This window comes from Micropterus salmoides, unplaced genomic scaffold, assembly GCF_014851395.1.
Source record: "Micropterus salmoides isolate LMB-PRFRI ecotype aquatic unplaced genomic scaffold, ASM1485139v1 Ms_hic_scaffold_9, whole genome shotgun sequence".
Classification (NCBI taxonomy): domain Eukaryota; kingdom Metazoa; phylum Chordata; class Actinopteri; order Centrarchiformes; family Centrarchidae; genus Micropterus; species Micropterus salmoides.
In genome coordinates, this window is record NW_024044681.1 from 12,316,079 (window position 1) to 12,336,439 (window position 20,361).

Sequence of the window (20,361 nt, forward strand, 5' to 3'; positions counted from 1 at the left end):
CAACTGGGTTTATACAGCAGGCCACACTACAAGGACTTTTACTTGACTGCACACTCTGTGGTATTGCTACTTTTAGTTAAGTAAAATATATGAATACTTCATATATGATACATATATATAAATCAAAAACCAAGAAGTAATTCTTCTGAATACACAGTGTAGAAAAAGATAGCAGAAAGGATAGAATGGGAAAATATTAGTTATAAGAAAGGAATTAAAGTAGTAAGTGAAAAGAAAGAGTCTGACTTAACCTTGACAGATGGTAAAACACTGCAGTGTATCACAAAGTGGTCTTAACCGCGACTATAACAAAGACCTACTTATGTTCCACTTCACTTTCACCTCCATGATTAAGGTGAAACCACAGGGTGCACATACTCTAAAAAGTGTGGAGGCTTGGGCGGCGCGGTGGTACAATGGTTAGTACTGTCGCCTCACAGCAAGAAGGTTGTGGTTTCAAACCCTGGTTGCCCCGGCCTTTCTGTGTGGAGTTTGCATGTTCTCCACGTGGGTTCTCTCCGGGTGCTCCCACTTCCTCCCACCATCCAAAGACATGCAGGCTAGGTTAATTGGTGTCTCTAAAATCGTCCATAGGTGTGTGTGTGTGAGTGGTTGTTTGTCTATGTGTGGCCCTGCGATGGACTGGCAACCTGTCCAGGGTGTACCCTGCCTTTTGCCCAATGTCAGCCAGGATTGGCTCCAGCCCCCTGCGACCCTGTTCGCAGGACAAGCGGTTGAGGAGGAGTCTAAGGAGGTAAAGTTAGAAGTTAATAAAGCTCCCTTTTGTATGCTCTAGTCGTTTTGTTTTATTCTGCATTCTCTTTTTTTCTGGGAGTCTCATGAATTTTGGCATATTTTACTGTTCTGTTTTGGCCTTTTGTCTCATTTCAGATATGTCCGAGTTGTTAGTAGTTCCCCAAAACACATTTCCTCTCTAAACTTCTCAGATGGTTTTCCTTAAATAACTGAGGCTCAAAGAGGTAAAATGATTCAATGTCACAAAAAAGCAAAAATAGAGAAAAGTCCTAAAAATAATCAGATGTGTTTCAGAACTGTTTTTTCTTCCCCCATCTTGTGGCCTAGGTTGGGAAGCACTGGACTAAACTAACTGTATAGAAAACAGTTCAAACTAACACCTCAAGCAGCTACAGCTGTAGCATGTTGCTCACACGCTGCTGCAGATTGAATCCTATATTACTGACAGGAGACATGTTACTGCAGGATGAGTACTTTATTTTTGATACTTGAACTACATTTTGCTAATTATACTTTTACTAAAGTACGATTTAAAAGAGTTACATTGTTCTGGTACTTTTACTTAGGTAAATGATCTGAATACTTCTTCCACAACAGTAAAATACTGCTCAGACATAAATGCATCAGTATTGTCATTTATTATATAGGCCTAAGTCACAGGGGCCAGTTTTCCTAGTACTACTTCTAATATATAGTATATATTATATAGTCTTACTTTTGAATGTAGCACTTTTACTTGTACTGGAGTATTTTTATATTGTAGTATTGGTACTTTCACTTAAGGATCAGAGTACTTCTTCCACCCACTGTGAATAAAAGCCTCAAAATGTACAGCAAAAAACAATTTATTTTTAAAAATATCACAGGATAAATGCAGAATCACTGCATTCAGTCTCTGCTACTCTGTACCCTACGCTCAGCCAGCACTGCCCCCTAGTGATTAAAGATGAAAACATGTCAAACCCACCCCACAACACAATACAAGGAAAAGACAACATTGGTGTTAATTTAACATTTTTCACTTTGAAGTTTAATGTTAATTCCATGCTGTGTTTCAGTAAGAATACAGATGGTACTTGTGGCTCCGGTGAGAACATCCAGTAGTACAAATCAGATTCACGTTACACATAATGAACAGAAGGAAGAGAGGAAATGAGGGGAAAGAGACAGAGTTGAGATGAGGAAACCTGAAAGTCAAGGGAGTAAAGATACAGCAGGCCTCCATTTCCCAAACCTTTTTTATATATATATATAGTGCCAATGCAAAACTGCATTACATTACAATCATGTGTTGATTATTCCCCTCCCACGCGCGCACACACACACGCACAGTTTGTCTGCTAAATAGCCATTACCTAACTAATTATCTGCCATTAGCAAAAGCGCTACAGCCTCGCAGCACAATACTTTGTCTGAGAGTGGACAAGGATAGAGGTCAGTGATGCTCAAAGATTGGGGACATTCTGCTGTTTGTTTTAAGAAAAATAAACAAAAGACCTATTGATGTGTTGAAGGAGCAGGTTTGGTAACCACAAAGTAAAGAGGGCACTTGGTTCTTCCTAAAAGCTTTAACACATCCCTTTTAAACCTTCAATCACTGCTATATTTCCTCGATTTGCAAACTGAAATGTTTCAAAACTGACTGACTTACAGAAGCATGGACAATATATTGTTCATAAAGACATACACAGGAAAAAGTTGAACAGCAAATTATTGTCTTTAAATAAACTCTTGCATGTGTGTGTTACAAATACAGGCAAGCGTACTTGGCAACAGATGAAACAGCAAAGTAAAGCAAAATAAAAACAGTAAAATAGGACATGAACCTTAAAGGGTACAGGCTTGCAAATTCAGTCATCAAAAATAAGACAACGCCCCTGGGGAGTGGAGATGAAGACCCCAGCGGGCCCTGAGGGGGATTGGGAGATGACGTGCATACGAGGAGAAAGGTTGAGACAGGTGGGTAGAAAAAGAGGAAAAGGTAGAGAAATAGTGTGGGCTGCAGTATAAACCCAGCTGAAAACTGTGGCTGGGGACAGGAGCTAGTGCTGGGAGGACAGAATGGAGGAAGAGGAGGAGGAGGGGGGCTTGTCTTGTGGTGTTCAGTCTCGCGGGGTCTCTTCCTCCGCATCTTGCAGTGCTTCTTTGTTCTGTTCTTCACCTGAGATAACGACAGAAACGTGAAACAATCATGAATTGCCATTATCTCTGCACACTCTTTAAGACACTTACAAAAGACAGCTAACTGAGGCTGTTGTGATGAATCAGACCACTCAGGAGAACCTCAGCCCTGCTGGCTGTCAGCTTCATTGAGGCTTGCCAGGAGAGAGTCTGGTTCTCACATGAGCATAAATGCATTTCCTTTGCTGTTATAAAACAGGGTGAGTTATTGAGGGATAAGGTAAATGGACTGTACTTGTATAGCGCCTTTCTAGTCTTCTGACCACTCAAAGCACTTTACAAAACATTTCACATTCACCCTATTCACACCCTGATGGCCTTGGCAGCCTTCAGGAGCAATTTGGGCTTCAGTATCTTGCCCAAATACACTTTGACATGCAGACTGGAGGAGCCGGGGATGGAATCTTTGACCTTCCCAAATTTCGGGCGACCCTCTCTACCTCCTCAGCCACAGCTTAGTGGGCAAGACAATTATTATTATAAACATTTACTCCCTAAATCAATTTCTGAATTAAAGGGAGAAGACTCTAAACACGGCTTTACAACAGATTCCGACAGAGTGGCCAGGGCGATCCACAGATTAATTCAAATAAAGCAAGATGCACTCCATTTATTTAATTTTGCACTTCCATGAAGTTGGGAGACTTGCCAGAGGCACATTAAAAAGAATGGAAAGAAATTTGTAGCAGGACAGACCAAGATATCCTAACCTTTAGTCCCTGACATTGGTCAACCTCCAAAAAACACTACATTTCGCATGATGCAATATAATAGTATCTTATCTCAGTTTGGATGGTTATAAACATCCATTAGATCTTCACAGAGCTAATTTCTGGTTTGACTTCACATTGATATTCCCCCGATGTTTTTAAATTAGATTTTGAAAAGGGGCAATATAAACAGAAATGTCTGCAGCATGCTAGACTTCGTCTGAGAACTCATTTTTATGTGCTGTCCTTTAGCATGCCACGATAAAAACATATACACGCTGACACACACCACTAAAACAACATAAGAAAAAACACATTGCATTAGGGATGCACCGAAATGAAAATTCTTGGCCGAAACCAATATGGGTTTTTGGGGGCCGATGCCGATATTAAAGTGAAAACGAGCCGATTAATGAGCAGATATTTAGATTTAGAGAATGATTTGGATAGTTACTACACTACACTTAGAACAGGCAGATACTTGAAAACTGGTTTGTATGTGGGCTATAAAACCTTTTCCTAAATCGATTACAGTCTCAAAAAGTGAACATATAAACAATTGCACATTAATAAATATTTGTTGCTGGAACATGCAACTTTTTCAGCAGTCTGTAAACAGAAAGAGAGAGAGAGAATAAGCATGTGTATTTCACTTTACACATAATCTGCCATAATTTCAATGTCGCATATTCACATCCAGTTCATCCCTTTACCTGTACTCTAAGCTGCGAGAAACCATTTCTCATCATCTGTCTGTGTGTAAATCATGCCGTCTAGGATACACTGAGCTGCTGTTGAATGCATCTAATACAACATGACTCTCTACAAGGACAACCTGTAACTTTGAGATTTCATTTAATTAACGTTATAACTACAATGGCTCTGACAGCATTTCACATCTACAACGTCACACAAAGAGGAGCTACAGGAAGCAGTGTTATTTTCTTGTTCAGCTCACGTTTATTTACATGTCCGCTCTGGTTAAATCATTCCAGACATGCCGACAAACTGCAGACAGTCAGCTTGCAGATATCTTTAGAATACACCAGAAACTATAGTTATTACGACGTTAGCGCTCCTCCTAATTTAGCAACGGGCAGCGGCAGCGTGAGCTGCTGTAACATTACGTGATTTTAGAGAATATTTAGAAGTGATGAACTAAGCACAAATGTGAACAGTTCACTAGAACAGCCACACTGTTTCAGAATAAATCTACAGTTACGTCTGTTAAGAGCTTAGCTTCCAACACCCAGCTACCATAACATTAACCTGCTGTTAGGAAGTCGGGAGAGGGCAGAGCAAAACGGGAGAGTTAGCAAGTCATGAATGTTTTCATGAGAGGAGAAGTGACTGGGTCTGTTTTTATTATAATTATTTAAGTCATGTAATTAACTTGACAAAAGACCGATTCACCGCTCACACAGCCCTCTGTGTGTTTCTAAATGCTGCGTGTAAGCTCCAGTAAACTTTGGTCAGCTGATCTGGTCTTCTGTGGTTTTTGTGGTGAGGTAGTGTTGTTAACAGGAGAGCTGCAGCTGGTCGCCCTCCGGTGGGCAAACTATGCAACACCCATAACATGAGTGAAGGATCTGACTTTGTTTCTTTTTTAATTGTCATATCTGCCGATATAAACGGCCGATGCCAATTAAATGCAATTAGCTCATATCGGCCGATAACATTGTCCGGCCGATAAATCGGTCGGGCTCTAGTACATGACCTGACTTCAAACTTGGACGCTGTAAGTGTAACCTGTTTTACGGTTTATTTTAAAGGTTAGCTAACTGGATGTTAGCATATTGTGCGGCTAATGTGCCTAGCAGCCTCGGCGAGTAATCCTGAGGGACTGTTGAGAGAAACTGAACGGTAAGCCTCATTTGAAGATCATTAACTAACGAGAAGAGTTTGTCGGATGCCTGCAGCGTTTTTTCATGTTGCCTTCTGTGGAAATTTAGTTAAAACGTTACTACGGCGGAGTGGTTAGTTGTGGAGAGCCCATTATGCTCCACACCGGTGTGTGAGTGTGTGATATAAAACCACACGCCCCGTGCACACTCTGATCAGTGAGTAGGACCCATCCAGTCTATGGTAGGACCGCAGAAGGAGGCGCATGGCGCTTGTGATTGGCGACAAAGTCTGTCACACAAGGATGACAACGGAATTCATTTGTAACTGCATGACTGGTTAAAAAGGGTCAGATGCATTTTAACCGCAGTCTTCACAATTTCAATTTGAAAAAGCGTTCCGCCCTAATTTCAGCTGTGACAAAACAAAGATTGAAATTTTCTATTTTTATTGAAAGTTTTTTATTTCACTCAACCAAAACTTGTAAACTTCAATCATAAGTACACCTCAGTGTGTCAACATGCAGTTCAATGAACAAGAGGTTAATTCACGGCGTCTTCAAAACAAGCCATGGTCAGATCAGATTTACTAAGAGGGTAAAATGCCTTGTGAACCTGTACAAATGGTTGCTTGGGAATGTTACCATAGAGACAGCACAGCCATCCGTGTAATGAAGAATTAAGAGGCACGAATAACAAAGGCTTGAGAATCCATCATGATTAAAATAGAAACTGTAACAGTGCTCATTAGCACCACGGCTAACTGGGATGTGAGAAAGCCACAGGAGATGGAGCAGCAGCCTCACATGCTGTTCCTGCAGTTCGTCTGTTATATCACACTAAGCTGCGTTTCCAAACTCTGCTGTAACGCCTCACTGGGCTGTGTTCAGTGGTACTAACGTGCATGGCAAAACAGGATGGGTGTCCGCAAGTTCTTTCAGTTGATATCCAAGCCTGAAATCACTCTTCGACTATAATCTTTTTCAATCAGGAGGGAAAAGTTAACTCATGTTTCTGCTCACATTCCCCAATTCAAGGTGGAGCGTGGACTCACAGATGCCTCTTTTTCTTCTTTTATACAGAGCAGAAGTGAAACCTTAACTTCCGGGTGCAGATACAGGGAGTTAGAAAACCTCATTTAACATGATAAACACAAAAAAAAAAACACAATACCAAGATTACTAGATATTGCAATGTGAATTTTACCCCCCACAATCAGAGTGAACTGAGCATTTCTCAATTTCCAACAACTCCAGAGTGAGAAGTCTTCTCTCTATGGCTTTTTGTTTTAGCTGCACCTGTTATTTCAATGTGTCAGACAATACTATACAATCCTTTTCCAAAGAAAGGGAATTTGAGAAAGGGATACTGGCCAGTATCGTCAGGGGGAATGATTACAGAATGCAGAACCTGTGTTCATATGAGCACCTGACTACTGTTTAAATAAATTATGAATAAATTTTAACTCTGTTAAAATCATTAGGGTTCAAATGCCAATTGCAAGCTCTGTGTAGACTCAATTATATTAGAGTATGGAATATGTTTCAAGCTTTCAAAAAAGACAGATATAAGAAAGCCTCTGTGAGATTTTACTTTGAGTCACACAAGCTAATGGAGCAGCAGCTAGCCCGGAAGCGAAATCAGGACTTCTGCTCTCTACTGGACAGCATTTTATAACCTGTTGTCCTGGTGACATGTAAACACAACCTGACATGATATAGACTTTTACTGCCTTGCGGACACCCTGAAGACACTAACACACACAGCACTCGAGTTCCACTCGTGCAGAGAAAGGTGGAGAACAGGTGGAGTAGAAAAGAACAGCTTTTAAATCATTGCAGCTCTGTTATTGTGTGAGAGCAGAGCAGGGCGGGAGAGGAGATCATCTCCCCTCGACCACAAAACACTCAACAAGACTGGACTTTGTACTGTGAGGAGGTTAGTGAGGGATGTCGGGGATGGTGAGACAGGAGTGATAGCATGAGGTGACAAAGCCAAAGACAGGAGGAATGACTTACAAAATACACTTCTATAATGGAGGAAGAGTGAAGGAAGGAGGCTGTCCTTAAGAATCTACAGAAGAATGAAGGAGAGATGAGAAGTTAGAGCAGTGTGAGAGTACTGAGCCTGAGAGAGAGATGACAAAGGAGGCTTCGGACTTTAGGGAAACTTCTGTGCTGAGGGGAAAGGTTAGAGAAAAAGTTAGGTAGCTCCTCCCAGTTTTTTGGGGGGAGGAATCAGTCTAAGCACTCCTAAGAAACCTTTTTGGAAAACTTGAGGACAATTTATTCCTCATATTTTTTTCAAAGATACTTCTGACAAGTATGCCAGAAGCTGCAACCAAAGGCAATCAGAGGCTTGAAGGAACAAATCAGCTTTAAAAATAGACATAAGTCTGTCAAATCTGTCAAACAGCAAGTAATGCTGTTGAAAGTAGGGAACCAATCATGAGCCAGTGTCACCCAGACATGAACAAGTTCATAATACTAGTAGCTGATGTCTATTCAAGCAACTATCGCTTATGTCCTGAGAAGAAATGAATGGCTCTCTCACCATCACCCTGCACGTCTGAGGTCCATAGTGTCAAGTTGTCACGTAGCAACTGCATGATAAGTGTTGAGTCCTTATAGCTTTCCTCGCTCAGCGTATCCAGTTCTGCAATGGCATTATCAAATGCTTCCTTCGCCAACCTGTCAGCAGAGAGGATGCAAGACAACACAGTTACACACACACACACACACACACACATACAGTAAACAGGTGATATCATTTTAGAGTAGGCAGCAAAACACACAGCTAAGTATCTGTACTATCTGTACTACAGTGTTTTTGTAAACAACTCCACTCCAGAGGCAGTGGGTGTGAGAGGCAGGGATGGAAATTAAAAACCTGTTCCCTTTCAGGACCGTTTTCAAGTTGCCAGGTTCCTGAGAATCATTTAGCTCAACAGTGTCTGACAGCTGGAACACAGTTTCTTTTCATGTGGGATTTGAGCCACAGCTGAAAGGAAAAGTTGCTCAAACATGTGGATATAACTTACCAAATTGGACAAAAATGGCAAACTGCAACAGTTGCTAAGGACTTTTTCTGATACACTGAAAGGCGCATTCGTGGTTTTTTGGCCACTAGTGGGCAGAAAATCATTCACACAAGACGTCCGTCTACCTGATAAATCCAATGTTCTTCCTCCTTTTAGCTCTAAGTGTGGTCCCTACCAGCTCCTGAGAAACTGTCTTGTCTTGGTTGTTTGACTATATTCACCTGCTCACTAGGAGCAACCTCTTGTACATTACACACAGTGGTGTCATTCTGATATTATACATGACAAGACACAAATAAAACTGGGATGAAAAATACATTTCTTATTGTTCTCAAGTTTGAATGTTTTTTTACTCACATATGTAGTGAGTGAAAAAAATTAGTTGTTTTTTTTTTATTCCCCCACATTTTATATACTTTTTATGTCCTTTCCAAAAATACTGAAAACAGTCTTAATAGTTGGCAAATCTCTGTTAAAGAGACATCATGGAATTACCACACGTACCTGCAAGCACGGTCTGGCGAGTTGAGGATTTCATAATAGAAAACTGAAAAGTTCAGGGCCAATCCCAGACGAATAGGGTGCGTTGGAGGGAGTTCCATCATGGCGATGTCGCTAGCAGCTTTGTAAGCAACCAAACTGTTCTCGGCTGCCTCCTTCCTGTCATTGCCTGTGGCAAACTCTGCCAGGTACCTGTGGTAATCTCCCTTCCTGAGCAGAGGGAACAACACAGTCAGACAAATATCTGCTTTCACACATGTGCATTCCAAAATTATTATTACAACAGTCGAGTCCAAAGCGCTGATTGGTAAAATTACATTTGACAAATGCATTAACAAAACAGCGGTGTTGAATTACACGTCCTGTACAGTTTGGGATAAGAACATGAACGGCAGCACCCTAACAATAAACACACCTGTGATCCTGAATGAGCCAGTAATACATTGTTTAACACTATCAATAAAGTGCTGTTGGTTTTCCAACAATTACTAATGCATGATTTTTTTAACTGATACATGTGTTCAAACATTTTACAAATACAGATATATACCAAATGTATTTGAATCTTTTTCTGATATTATTTTAGCAATGCTCAAAGTTTAAACTAAAATACTGACCCAGTTACTATGGTCTTTTAGTAACGTACACCAGATACTGACTACATTTATTTTGGTCTTTGCATCATTGTTTCTCATGCTGGGGTTTTAACTTTAAAATTTAAAAAAAGTGATACTTTTAAGTAAGCTGTTTAATACAGTTTTTTCAACTGAACCAAGAGCAGTGCCGTATATTAAGCTAACATCTTTAACAAAGGTCAGCATCTAAAGCCTAGATAGTACTGATAGTACTTCGTAGAAGTGCAGTCAAAAAAGTACTGCAGTCTTAAGCGGCAAGTATAGCAGTTTCTAGACAACAAGTCTGAACAATTAACATGGCAGCATTTCTCAATCGCAGACTGAAAGAAAGATCGTCTTGAAGTTTGAACATTATGTGATGAAAGAGCTTCTGTTGGAGTAAAATATTCTCATGTGATGATGTTTCATCTATTCGAAAGTTGGGTACTTGAGCTGAATGTATGTCTTTATCGCCTTCATGTTAAACGTAATTTCATGTTAAGTAACGTTACACCGTGTGTCAACTAACATTCGGGCGTTTCATATTTCCTGTTAATTTAACGGCCACGCATGAGCGAGAAAATAGCTGAAACTAAAAGTACAGACAACAGTACAGTCTGTGAATCCTTTCAGTTGTTTTCTTTGCCCCACACTGATGCAAAAATACATTTGATTATTATGCTACATTACTTAATATTGAAATATATCCATGTCAGAAACATTAAAAGTCTTCAGTAAAGTAGCCTAATTACTGTCTGTTATTGTTATTATGACAACACATCAGTGACGTGGAAATTTGATTCATTTTAAGATGCTACTATTGTCATTCTGATGAGTTTCATCAGGATGATTGAATAAAATATTGATTTATTGATAAGATGTGTTTTTGATATTTATTTTGGATAAATTGGTATGTTAATTTTTTTTCTTTAGAATACACAAAATTAGATTAATCCACCAATTCGGAAAAAAATAATCGTTAGATTAATCGACTTGAAAAATAATCATTATGTACAGCCCTAGAAAACAGAGAAGATCGCCCAAGCCTACCGTCAGGTTACTCTGCAAACAAGAATATTTAATTACTTGGTTGGTGATCAATTCAGGATCCACTGCACTGAAAATCCAACAGGAAGCAGGTCAGATGGATACTTATAATAATCAATTGCCAGGAAATTTGTGAATTGGAAAGAGGTGAAATAAGGTGTACACTCTCAGCTTTAAAGCATGTGAACATCCCTAGAGGAACAGAGGCGTGTGACAATCTGAATTCTGATTAAACCCAATACCCATTCTACTGCATATTCTGGCAAATATTCTAGGAAATCATGTTCATGCCAGCCTAACGTCAACGTGAGAACCAATGGACTTTGTTGTGTGTTTTAACCCATGGTAATGTAAATGCTGGAAACAAATCATTCCATTACTCCTTTGACTGACACCTTGTAATATCTAACTGTAAATGTTTCTGAACTTAAAATGCTAATTGTTAGAATGTAAACAGAAATTGATCAGATACATACATTTTGTAATAGAAAACCTTAGATTCTCCCGTGACTGCAGCTAAGATGAGGTGCTTGTCCAGTACATCCAGAATGTCGTTGCAGATTGATTTCAGCTCTTTCTCAACCTGCAGACCAAAACACATACACACGCGCACTATTGTCAGAAGTGCTGGATCAAATTTCCCTTTGAATGTTAAAAAGGAAAGTTCTGTAGCAATTCAAAGCTGAATGCCACTCAACTCAGCTGAGATCCAAAGTCAAATAAATTCAGATTTGATGTTTTAAAATGGTAAATGAATTAATCTATGTGGTGTGACTGGCAGTAACTAATTAAAAAAAAAAAAATCTATATTTCCTCAATTTTAGCAGTAAATAATTCCCTTCATAATTCTGTCTACCGCCACACCAACAATAGTTAAAAGTAGGCAGAGATACACGAGGCAGCTTTTGTCCCCATGGAAGCATTTGTCAAAGAAAAGCAGACTGGGTACTGTGTGACTCGGTTCAAAAGGTCAGTGTCAGCCGTGAAATTCTGATATTTTTAACATCATCACTAGATGGAAAGATGTCCTTGTAAATAAAACTGCTCTTTCATTGGATAGAATTTTAGTAGTAGTAGTGTTAGTTGGGTAAACCCAACTTTTGTCACCTTTAAATAAGCCACTTATAAAAGTACACTTTTACACACAATATTTTTTATACAGCTCATCCTGCCAGGCAATATTTGACTGGGATTTCGCTAGTCAAAACAAACTCCATGTATTCATGTTGCCAGAAATGAAGAAATGCCACATATAAAAACAAAGTCATGACAAAGACATAGCCAACAAATGCTAACAGCCACTAGACCTCGTGATTTTCCCCAGTTTGTCAAGGGTAGAGTTCAGAGTTTACAGATGTCATTCTCAGCAATGTTGTCGATGTGTACTGTAAGTAAAGTGACAAAAACACAACTTTTACACATTGGAGTGTGGGTGAAATCCATTATCCTAAATAAAGTCATATAAAATCTTTTCCCACCTCACTAAATGACTGGAGTGTTGCTGTGCTGCATTGCACTCAGTGGTGCTGCCAGTGACTGGGAGTTGCTCTGCAGCAGAAATGAAGAACAAGCGATTTAAAGTTGATTCATGGTTGCTGCCTACCTCATTATTTCACTCAGACAAGTTTTGTTGGGCTGTGAAATCTCGCCATGAGGTCAGTGGAGGAGGGCTTAAAAAGTCCTGCTAAAAAGGGTAAAGCATCCCTGGCATCTTGCCTACTAGATATGGAACATTTGATTATCTGAATGAGCACTGCCTACACTTACCTCCATGAAATAACAAGGAAGGTAGCAACTTAAAATCAGCTCTGCTTCAATCCACTGGGTTGGTATGTTCATTATTGTGTCTAATTCAGGACCAGAGATATTTGCTCCATGATCTACAATAGAATCCATCACTGCAACAGGGCAAACAGTGACTACTTTTCATTCCAACCAAAGCTAGATTCACAGAAGTCTTCCTCACAGAGGAGTTGCAGCTGTGTGATAGGACTTTGCCTGGCAAGTGCAGAATGGACAGGGGCTACTGCCGTCCACATCTTTCAGGTTCTCAACAACTTTCCACAAAAGGAAGTAGGGATTGTATTAAGTGAAAGAAACATGTCAAAATGTTGCATAAATATCAGAATTGTCATGATCACCCCTTGTAGCTGAGAAACCTATACTCTAAAGATCCCATCTCACACTGCTGGTAGATTTGGGTATATAACAGTGTCTGACCGTTTTCCTGTATTCTCGGATCATCTTTAGTTTGTCTTCTCCGCCTTTGTTTTCTTCTTTCTGTTCGAGGCTGCTGATTATCCTCCAGGAAGCTCTTCTGGCTCCTATCACGTTCTTATACGCTACTGACAGCAGGTTCCTCTCCTCTACCGTCAGCTCCACGTCCATACTGGCCACTTTCTTCATCGACTCCACCATTTCTGGGAGACACAGGGGGAAAAAATGACACAAGGCACAGGCTTCTCAAGTTCCCTTTTTTGGAAGTTTATTTATGCAAGTCGGTTCAAAATATATGTCCATATATATAAAATCAAACCTTTTTTTTACATCTTAAATGCCCCGTGCTATAAATTTATCAATATACATGGTGAAATGTGCTAAACATAAGGAGAGCATTCCTATGGCGGCCCAGGTGTAGTGTAAAATGACGCTTCGACCTATTATTAGGCCCTGTAGTGGGTATCAGGCTGCTGTCAAATCTACTGAGCCTTCTGACAGGTGACCCCATTCTTTACCCCTGACCTAATGTACCTTTAAACTACCTTTGAATCCTACCCTCGGCCAAGCAAAGAGCAGACACTCGACATGATCAGGCAACATGTCTACGTTATCGGTTTAGGTTAAAATACACTGACTGATCCCACTTGAAAGGTAATTTCAGTCATGACCTTTTCAGCAGTCCAGCTATTGGCTAACCATCACTATCTAGTTCCACGAGTATCTCAAATAGCCTCTAATTAGTGGCTAATTGACTGTTAAATATTCCAATAAATAACCAAATATAAAAAAAAGGTACCCCGTGGGGTTCTTGACCTTGTTTTTATTAAGTGGGTCCCAATTTGTTTATCTCGTGCACAGGTGACACACTACACACTCTTGCCAATGGTTTCACATTATTCCACTGATCTACAGGTAGCGGTGATGTGCCAACATATGCAGCAATGCGTCAAGAAAGACTACGACGAAGACTGCAAGCTAGTAAAAATGGATGTAAATGTTGGATTTAAAAAGCTTAAAACATCTGCTTCGCAATGAGGAAGGAAATACACTCTAGGGTTGGGCCAATAGACGATGCCCTCGTCCATCGGCGATGGCTGATAAGACATCACGACGTTGAGCCGGCATCGTTATTGTAAAACCCCTGCCCCCCCAGCAAAAACAAAAAAAAACAAAACCCCTCACATTTTACCACCCCATGAAAGCAGCTTTTAATGACCACAAAACATTCTTATTATTGTTTTTAAGTATGCTTTGCACCTGCCTCGGAATTCTCTTCTCCCCACACTCACACACCCCTACCATTTCTTTTTTACCGAGTGAAGTTTGTGCGAGAACACATGCACATAAGATGATCGTCCATCCCGATGTCTTATTGCAGACATCGTCTGATGGAAGTTTTGTAGACAAAACACATTTGTTAGACCTCAAGGACACGTAAGTTAAGTCCCTCCCCTTCAGGTGGACAACCATGGGACCTTATTTCGGAAAAATATTGTACGGTAGTCAATGGCAAGGGACAACAATATACAATATTTTGATACCGTTTGAATTGTGCCCTGAATTACACGTTTGTCAGTTTACAAGATACATTTTAAAGTCAAGGAAGTTGCATTTTGTTGTAATACTGTTGAGGTATAACACTGTGAAAATACATAATTACAAAGACCACAAACCCAAAAGTTGCATATGTGATGTCTTAACTGTTTCTGTCAATGACTGAAGCTAGTGTCAAAAAACTTACAGGAGAGGATGATGTGATAAAAAGGACCAGGAGTCGTTGGATTAAACGCAACAGGTGAGATTTATTTCTGCTTGGAACATAGCTAAGTTATCTCGCTAGTTGCAAGAAAGCAATGAACGCTAGCTAGCATTACCGCGCTAACATGTTGCTGACATATGTTGTGCGAGATGTAGTTCATTGAACGGGTTTCACACAAAACGACGTATAACTTTACTGTTTTACGTCAAACTGCCACTTTCTTTACTCATTACCATTGACGGCAACATTGCCCAGCACCATTGCTCTAAAAGTTGCTCCGTGTATCATCCGCTTTAGACTCTTTATTAGCAAGTCATGCCACTCGGCAGCCATCTTGGCAACGTCTCCAGGCAGCTGTTTCGGACTAACAAGACCAGGCTGCTATCTGAACGAATGGGTAGACAGCCAGTACTGCACTTTCACTGGTCCCCGGGATATAAAAACTACATGAATAGAATCGGCAGTAAAATCTGGTAAAAATCACTGAAAAAGTTTGACGACTTTGCCCCAAAATAAGGTTTAAAAAGCATTTTTCCTGACCGGTTATAATTCTATTATGCATGCATCACTACTACCATTAATGCATAGTACCAGAATAACAGACCACGTCAGTGGAACCACACAGCTGAAATATGTTTCCCGCTTTGGCCGTTAAAAGCAGACGATTGGCTTTCTAGTGGAAGGGGCAGGATAACAGCCATCTCTTTCCCCATACTGTTCTATTGTTTTGCCGTGTCTCCGGGCCATTGCTTATGTTGAACCCTGGGGGGTGGTGCAGTTGCCATAATAATAATCAAGTAATAAACTACAGAGAGTATCATTACAGTTGCTTTCTCTCAATCTCTGGCTGAACTATTTAAAAGTGATGGGACACGCGCAGTGATGATGCAGTGAATAGTGACAATTCTCTCCGACCAATCGGGTACCAGATTTGCCCAATGGAAAACCAAAAAAGGCGAGTAGAGTTGAGGCAAGTTGAGCTGGTGCCATCCGTTGCAGGTGCAGTTTGTAACAGTGACACATATTTGTTGTTTTGGCTTCACTGCAGCTTATTAGATTTAAAATAAAACAATGATTACGATGTTTAAGGCCCATTGGAGCAACTTTCTACAGAAGAAATAGTCCCTGGTAAAACTGCTCACAGCGAATTCTGTGGATTATCCAGAGTTACAGGGACAGTGTTTCTGGAAAGAAATGCTGATGTTGAATTTTTAAGTAATTATTCAATGTTTCACCACATCTATTGTATCGGGGTGGAGGCAGATGTCTCAGATACAGAAATCTCAAACCCAGCCAATAAAACCAAAACCATCTGCAAAGCTCAAAACCACTAGAGGTTAATGTGAAAATATGTTTTTGTAATTTGGGTGAATACTTCCTTATAATTATTAACATTTTGGGGGAAAGCGGTGCATATATTGATTTTTGTATTTGACAAAGAGCCCATGTTCCTTCCATTAACAGAGACTTTAAACCACACAGCAGAGACTTGAAAGGTTTCTGTCATCCTCAGTACTTTATTAATGGAGAGCCTGGGACACCGGCCAAGTATAAACTCTTCTAATGCAGAGATTCACCACCTACGGACACCTATTGAAGGATGCTAGGAACTGAGCCAGGACAATGAACCAGAGGACTGAGCTAGATCAAATGCAATGTCTTTTCACATCTTCAAGGTGACTCAGTTGGTGTGAAAGAGAATACAGTATCCAGGGATGAAACAGCAATGAAAACAATTTGACAATTTGCTTTGAAGGAGCTACTAATCCCTGGGGATCAACATAAAAAAAGACACAATGTGGGGGCTCTTCAAAAACCTAAATACTAGGGATGCAATGAAATGAAAATTCTTGGCCAAAGTCGAAAACCAAATATAATGAAAAAATTTGCTGAATGCCGAACATGAACAAGTACATTCACATTTTTGCCTCTTTTTTTTTTTTTTACCATTGCATAAATTAAATAGTCAAAATGTGCTTTTTACTCAGTGTTTCCCACAGGATTTGGAGAGACTATGGGGGGTGGGTCCGAGGCCCGAGAGGGTCTGGTAAAGTAAATTACATGTGTCTATTTACTTTTAATGTACACATGTAATATGTTTTATACTATGTGTGAATATAATCCAATTCATCTTATTTCCATACTGTAAAAACAATGTATTTTGAAACCCGGACGTTGTCACATGTGTATCCTCGCGATTTTTGCGTCTTCCTCTGACACTTTAAAATGCTTCCACACGGCCGACATGTCAACGTAATTGTTCGGTAAAATTTAAATCGGTCTTTTGACTTATTAGCCCGAATACTGAAAGTGCATTTCGGTGGCCGAACATTCTGTGCATCCCTACTAAATACTCTAAACTGGTCCTGCAATTGTCAGTAACATATTTCATGCAATTTCTGGAAAACCTGAGAATATATGACTACAGGAACAATATATTACAGTATTATGCTGAATAGGAAGGGTAATTCTGAGGGATTTTATCAAGTTTTGACATAAGTAGTATGTGGGATACTAATTAAAAACACATTAATTATTTTCAATAGTGGTTAAAACTGTGGCTCAAGCTGCAGACAAGTCACACCTCTCATGCAACACATGCTAGCCTGGAAATAAGAGTAATGTGTCTCTGCCTTTGGCTTTTAAACTTTACAGACAGGGCGCTATCAGAAGCCAATAGCAGGGATCTGTGCAGCATGCTAGCGAAACCTGATACATGATGGTTAGAAGCCAAGAGGAGCACTATGCTGTTTTGATCCCTTTACCCTCCAGCCTGCACTCAAACTCAATAACCTCTCTATGCTTTTTAAACATTTTCTCAGTATTAAAAGCTCTGCAGATCTCTTAACTGATCACAATCACTGATCAGCCACTAGCTGCAACAAAATGGGCTTCAATAGAGCTGCAAAGTGGGAGGAGCCCATTTCCCCATTCTGTGTCCACATTTTATTTTTTCCCCCCAGTGTTACTGAACATACATAGATATGTTATGACCCTAACATTGTTTCTGAGAAATCATGTTTCTTAAGTAATTTTGTGGTAGCAAATTCAAAATGTTGTTAGAAATTATGTCGAAATGTAAATGTTTTGAATTAATGCTTTGTCATGTCTGTATGCATGACAAGCAAACAAAATGCTTGTTTTCTGAATGGAGTGGGATCAGGACCATGCTAGGTTAACTTGTTTCATAGTTAAGTATATCTCTGTATTAATTTGAAGTAGTATCTCTGCGTGCCCACAGACTGCTACTACAGTCAACACGAAACAAAAACACTGAGGTCTCCACCCATGGTAAGCAGCTCTGGATCAGAGCCGAACACAGTTTGTCTACAGGTATTTATTCATCCAGAAGCAACGGCTCTACCCCCGGCTCTCCAGCGCTCATCAGCTATCTGTCCCCCCACACAAAAAAGTGACTAAATTATTAATAAAACTCCATAGGGATCAATAGTGAAAACATTCGCAACAGCTAATCAAATCCCTTTAGCATATTTGTAGTTCACTGACAGTGAGAGAAAGAGAAAGTGGTATTAAAACTTAAAGCTTACTGCCTTTGGCTTCTTGCTATTTTCTATTAAATATTTTGTTCCCTAGGACCCCGTCAGAAACCTACTTGCATACACGTCCGAAGAGTGTTATGGGCATAAATTGATGAAGCACAATGTATGGTCAGTGTCTTACAGTTTCATATTAGTCAGTAAAGGATGTGATGTTCAAGAAAAGTATCGACTGTACAGGTAAAGCAATTATACTGTACATTTACCAATGAATAGCTCAATACACTTTGCGTTGGAAAGGACTTCCAGTCAACTGACCGCAAAGAAAACATGTCTCAAGATGAACTTCTGGCCGCGATTTGTGTTTAGACACGAATCACCTAGTAGCAATTATCACTGCCCCCGCCTATCCTTGTTCACCATTGGTGCTACACCTATCAATCAATTAACCCAGGCCTCGCCACAACGCAGTAACAAGGCGATGCTGGCCTCGCCGAAGCAGCAGCAGACGGAGAGCATTTTAAAAGTTTATTAAACTTTAATGCCTCCATGTTGACGTCTAACGAATCTACCGGGTAAAGCACAAATTAAGACCATGAACGGGTTGTTCACATTGTCACTTGCACCCAAACACTGTATAAAGAACTTTATCAAATTTGAGTTATATCCATTGGCTATATCTGGTTTGCCAGATACCTTACCAAAACACTTGGTGGGGGCGGTACGTAGCAGCAACTGTGGCACAATTATCTTATATATTTTTCTACTACAGCTGTTGCTTGTTTGATCTGATAGACCCAAAGGCTTCTACAGAGTCAGAAGAAGCGCAAGTCATGTTTAATGGGGTGTGGACGTCTTCTGTACCTCTGCTTTGCGACTAGAGTTTCGCGTGTCGTGAGCTGAAGAAAGGCTAACTTAGCCAGCTAGTTGGCAATTTAGATAGCTAGTGTTAGCTGGATAACGGTTACTAGCATAGCTCACCAGCTAACGTAAGCTATATGTTAACCAGACATCAGGGTACGCGACAATACACGCTTTTAATCAGGAAAAAAAACCAACCTATTTCCCTTTCAGTCGAAACAATGAATTTGAAACGTTTACTGCTTCATTCGGCTGGAGAAATCTCCGCCATTTTGTCTCTCACCCAACAAATCCATGTGTACTGCTTTACCTGCATCTCCAAGCCCCCTGCGCAGGGAGACGGAGGGGCCAGGCTTTCTGCAATGACTGTTACTTAATTCGGTGTCTTACCATCGTATCTCTCCGCTTGTTCGGCGAGTTTTGCCTGGTATACTAGGTTCTCTCTGTCTGCCATGGTGCTCGGGTATTTGGGACCGTTCGCAAGGTCCCGGTGGAAAAGGAGGATTATCGGCTGCTCTTCGAGTCCTGGTGGTGGATCAGCAACAGCAGTGACGCTCCGCTGAACCGAAGACCCACCGGTAGCACTGGCGTAAAGATGGCGTCCCTACTCCATCCGGGAAACCCACGCACCAGTCTTCATCTACGCCTACGCCCTCGTACCAAATCCTCCGAGATTACCTCACCAAACTCAATTCAAACATCGATCATTTTAGTGTCAAGTGACTTGTCAATAATTTAACATATCGATGATTCAGTTCTTTTTCTTCAATTGCAGCACCCCTTCAATTCGGCATATATATATATATATAAACATTACATCAATATGCAAAACTAGTTTGCAATTCACCCTCAATGCACCATTGACTCATTTAATGTGATAAAGTAGTTGTATGTGCCTTCAGAGCTGCTCTCAGTGGCTTCTTCTTTCTTACTATTATATTGCTTGGTTAAAATTTAGTTTTAAAAATAATACAAACTTAAAATAAAACACCTCGAAGCTTATAAAAATGTACATTACAAGTCTCAAATGTAAAGCTACAATGCTTACAGTTTTCCCTCCTTTATTTTCTAACAAATATATGGTAACCTATCTACTAATAATAATTCAATGCAGTGTAGTAATTGTTCATAGTAAGGTACTGTATACAATGTAAGAGGAATACAGAATAATTCAACCACAAAGCAGACCCTCGGGACATGCCTTCCTTTTATCAACTGGCCGCAAATCACTTCTCACTTCTGTCTTTAACTACAATGTTGTAATGGTTGACTAGCTCATGGGGCCACAAATCTCTTCTGGGAGTTCATGAGACAAAAGGTATACTATTGTTGGA

The 20,361-nt window shown here is 40.2% G+C and overlaps 1 protein-coding gene across 2 annotated transcripts; it reads right to left on the bottom strand.

Moving 5' to 3' along the window:
* Nucleotides 1-1,759: 1,759 nt before the first annotated feature.
* Nucleotides 1,760-19,623, bottom strand: LOC119895153 (14-3-3 protein epsilon). 2 transcript variants are annotated; one of them, XM_038708055.1, is made up of 7 exons: nt 19,418-19,623; nt 12,911-13,110; nt 11,167-11,273; nt 9,033-9,239; nt 8,042-8,178; nt 7,507-7,561; nt 1,760-2,917 (listed from the first exon to the last, which is right to left on the bottom strand). In XM_038708055.1, exons 1-6 carry the CDS (start codon nt 19,479-19,481, stop codon nt 7,554-7,556), a joined length of 723 nt encoding a protein of 240 aa, XP_038563983.1. In that variant the 5' UTR covers nt 19,482-19,623; the 3' UTR covers nt 1,760-2,917; nt 7,507-7,553. The 2 variants fall into 2 exon arrangements, with proteins under 2 accessions (XP_038563983.1, XP_038563982.1); XM_038708054.1 differs by lacking the exon at nt 7,507-7,561 and having other exon boundaries at nt 19,418-19,622.
* Nucleotides 19,624-20,361: the final 738 nt, after the last annotated feature.

Excerpts from the sequence above, each read along its gene's own strand:
- LOC119895153 (XM_038708054.1), bottom strand. The coding sequence starts at position 19,481 with ATGGCAGACAGAGAGAACCTAGTATACCAGGCAAAACTCGCCGAACAA. Across the intron at positions 11,274-12,910 it reads TCCGAGAATACAGGAAAACG|GTTGAGAAAGAGCTGAAATC; the intron begins GTCAGACACTGT and ends TTTGGTCTGCAG. Across the intron at positions 2,918-8,041 it reads CTCAGACGTGCAGGGTGATG|GTGAAGAACAGAACAAAGAA; the intron begins GTGAGAGAGCCA and ends TCGTTATCTCAG.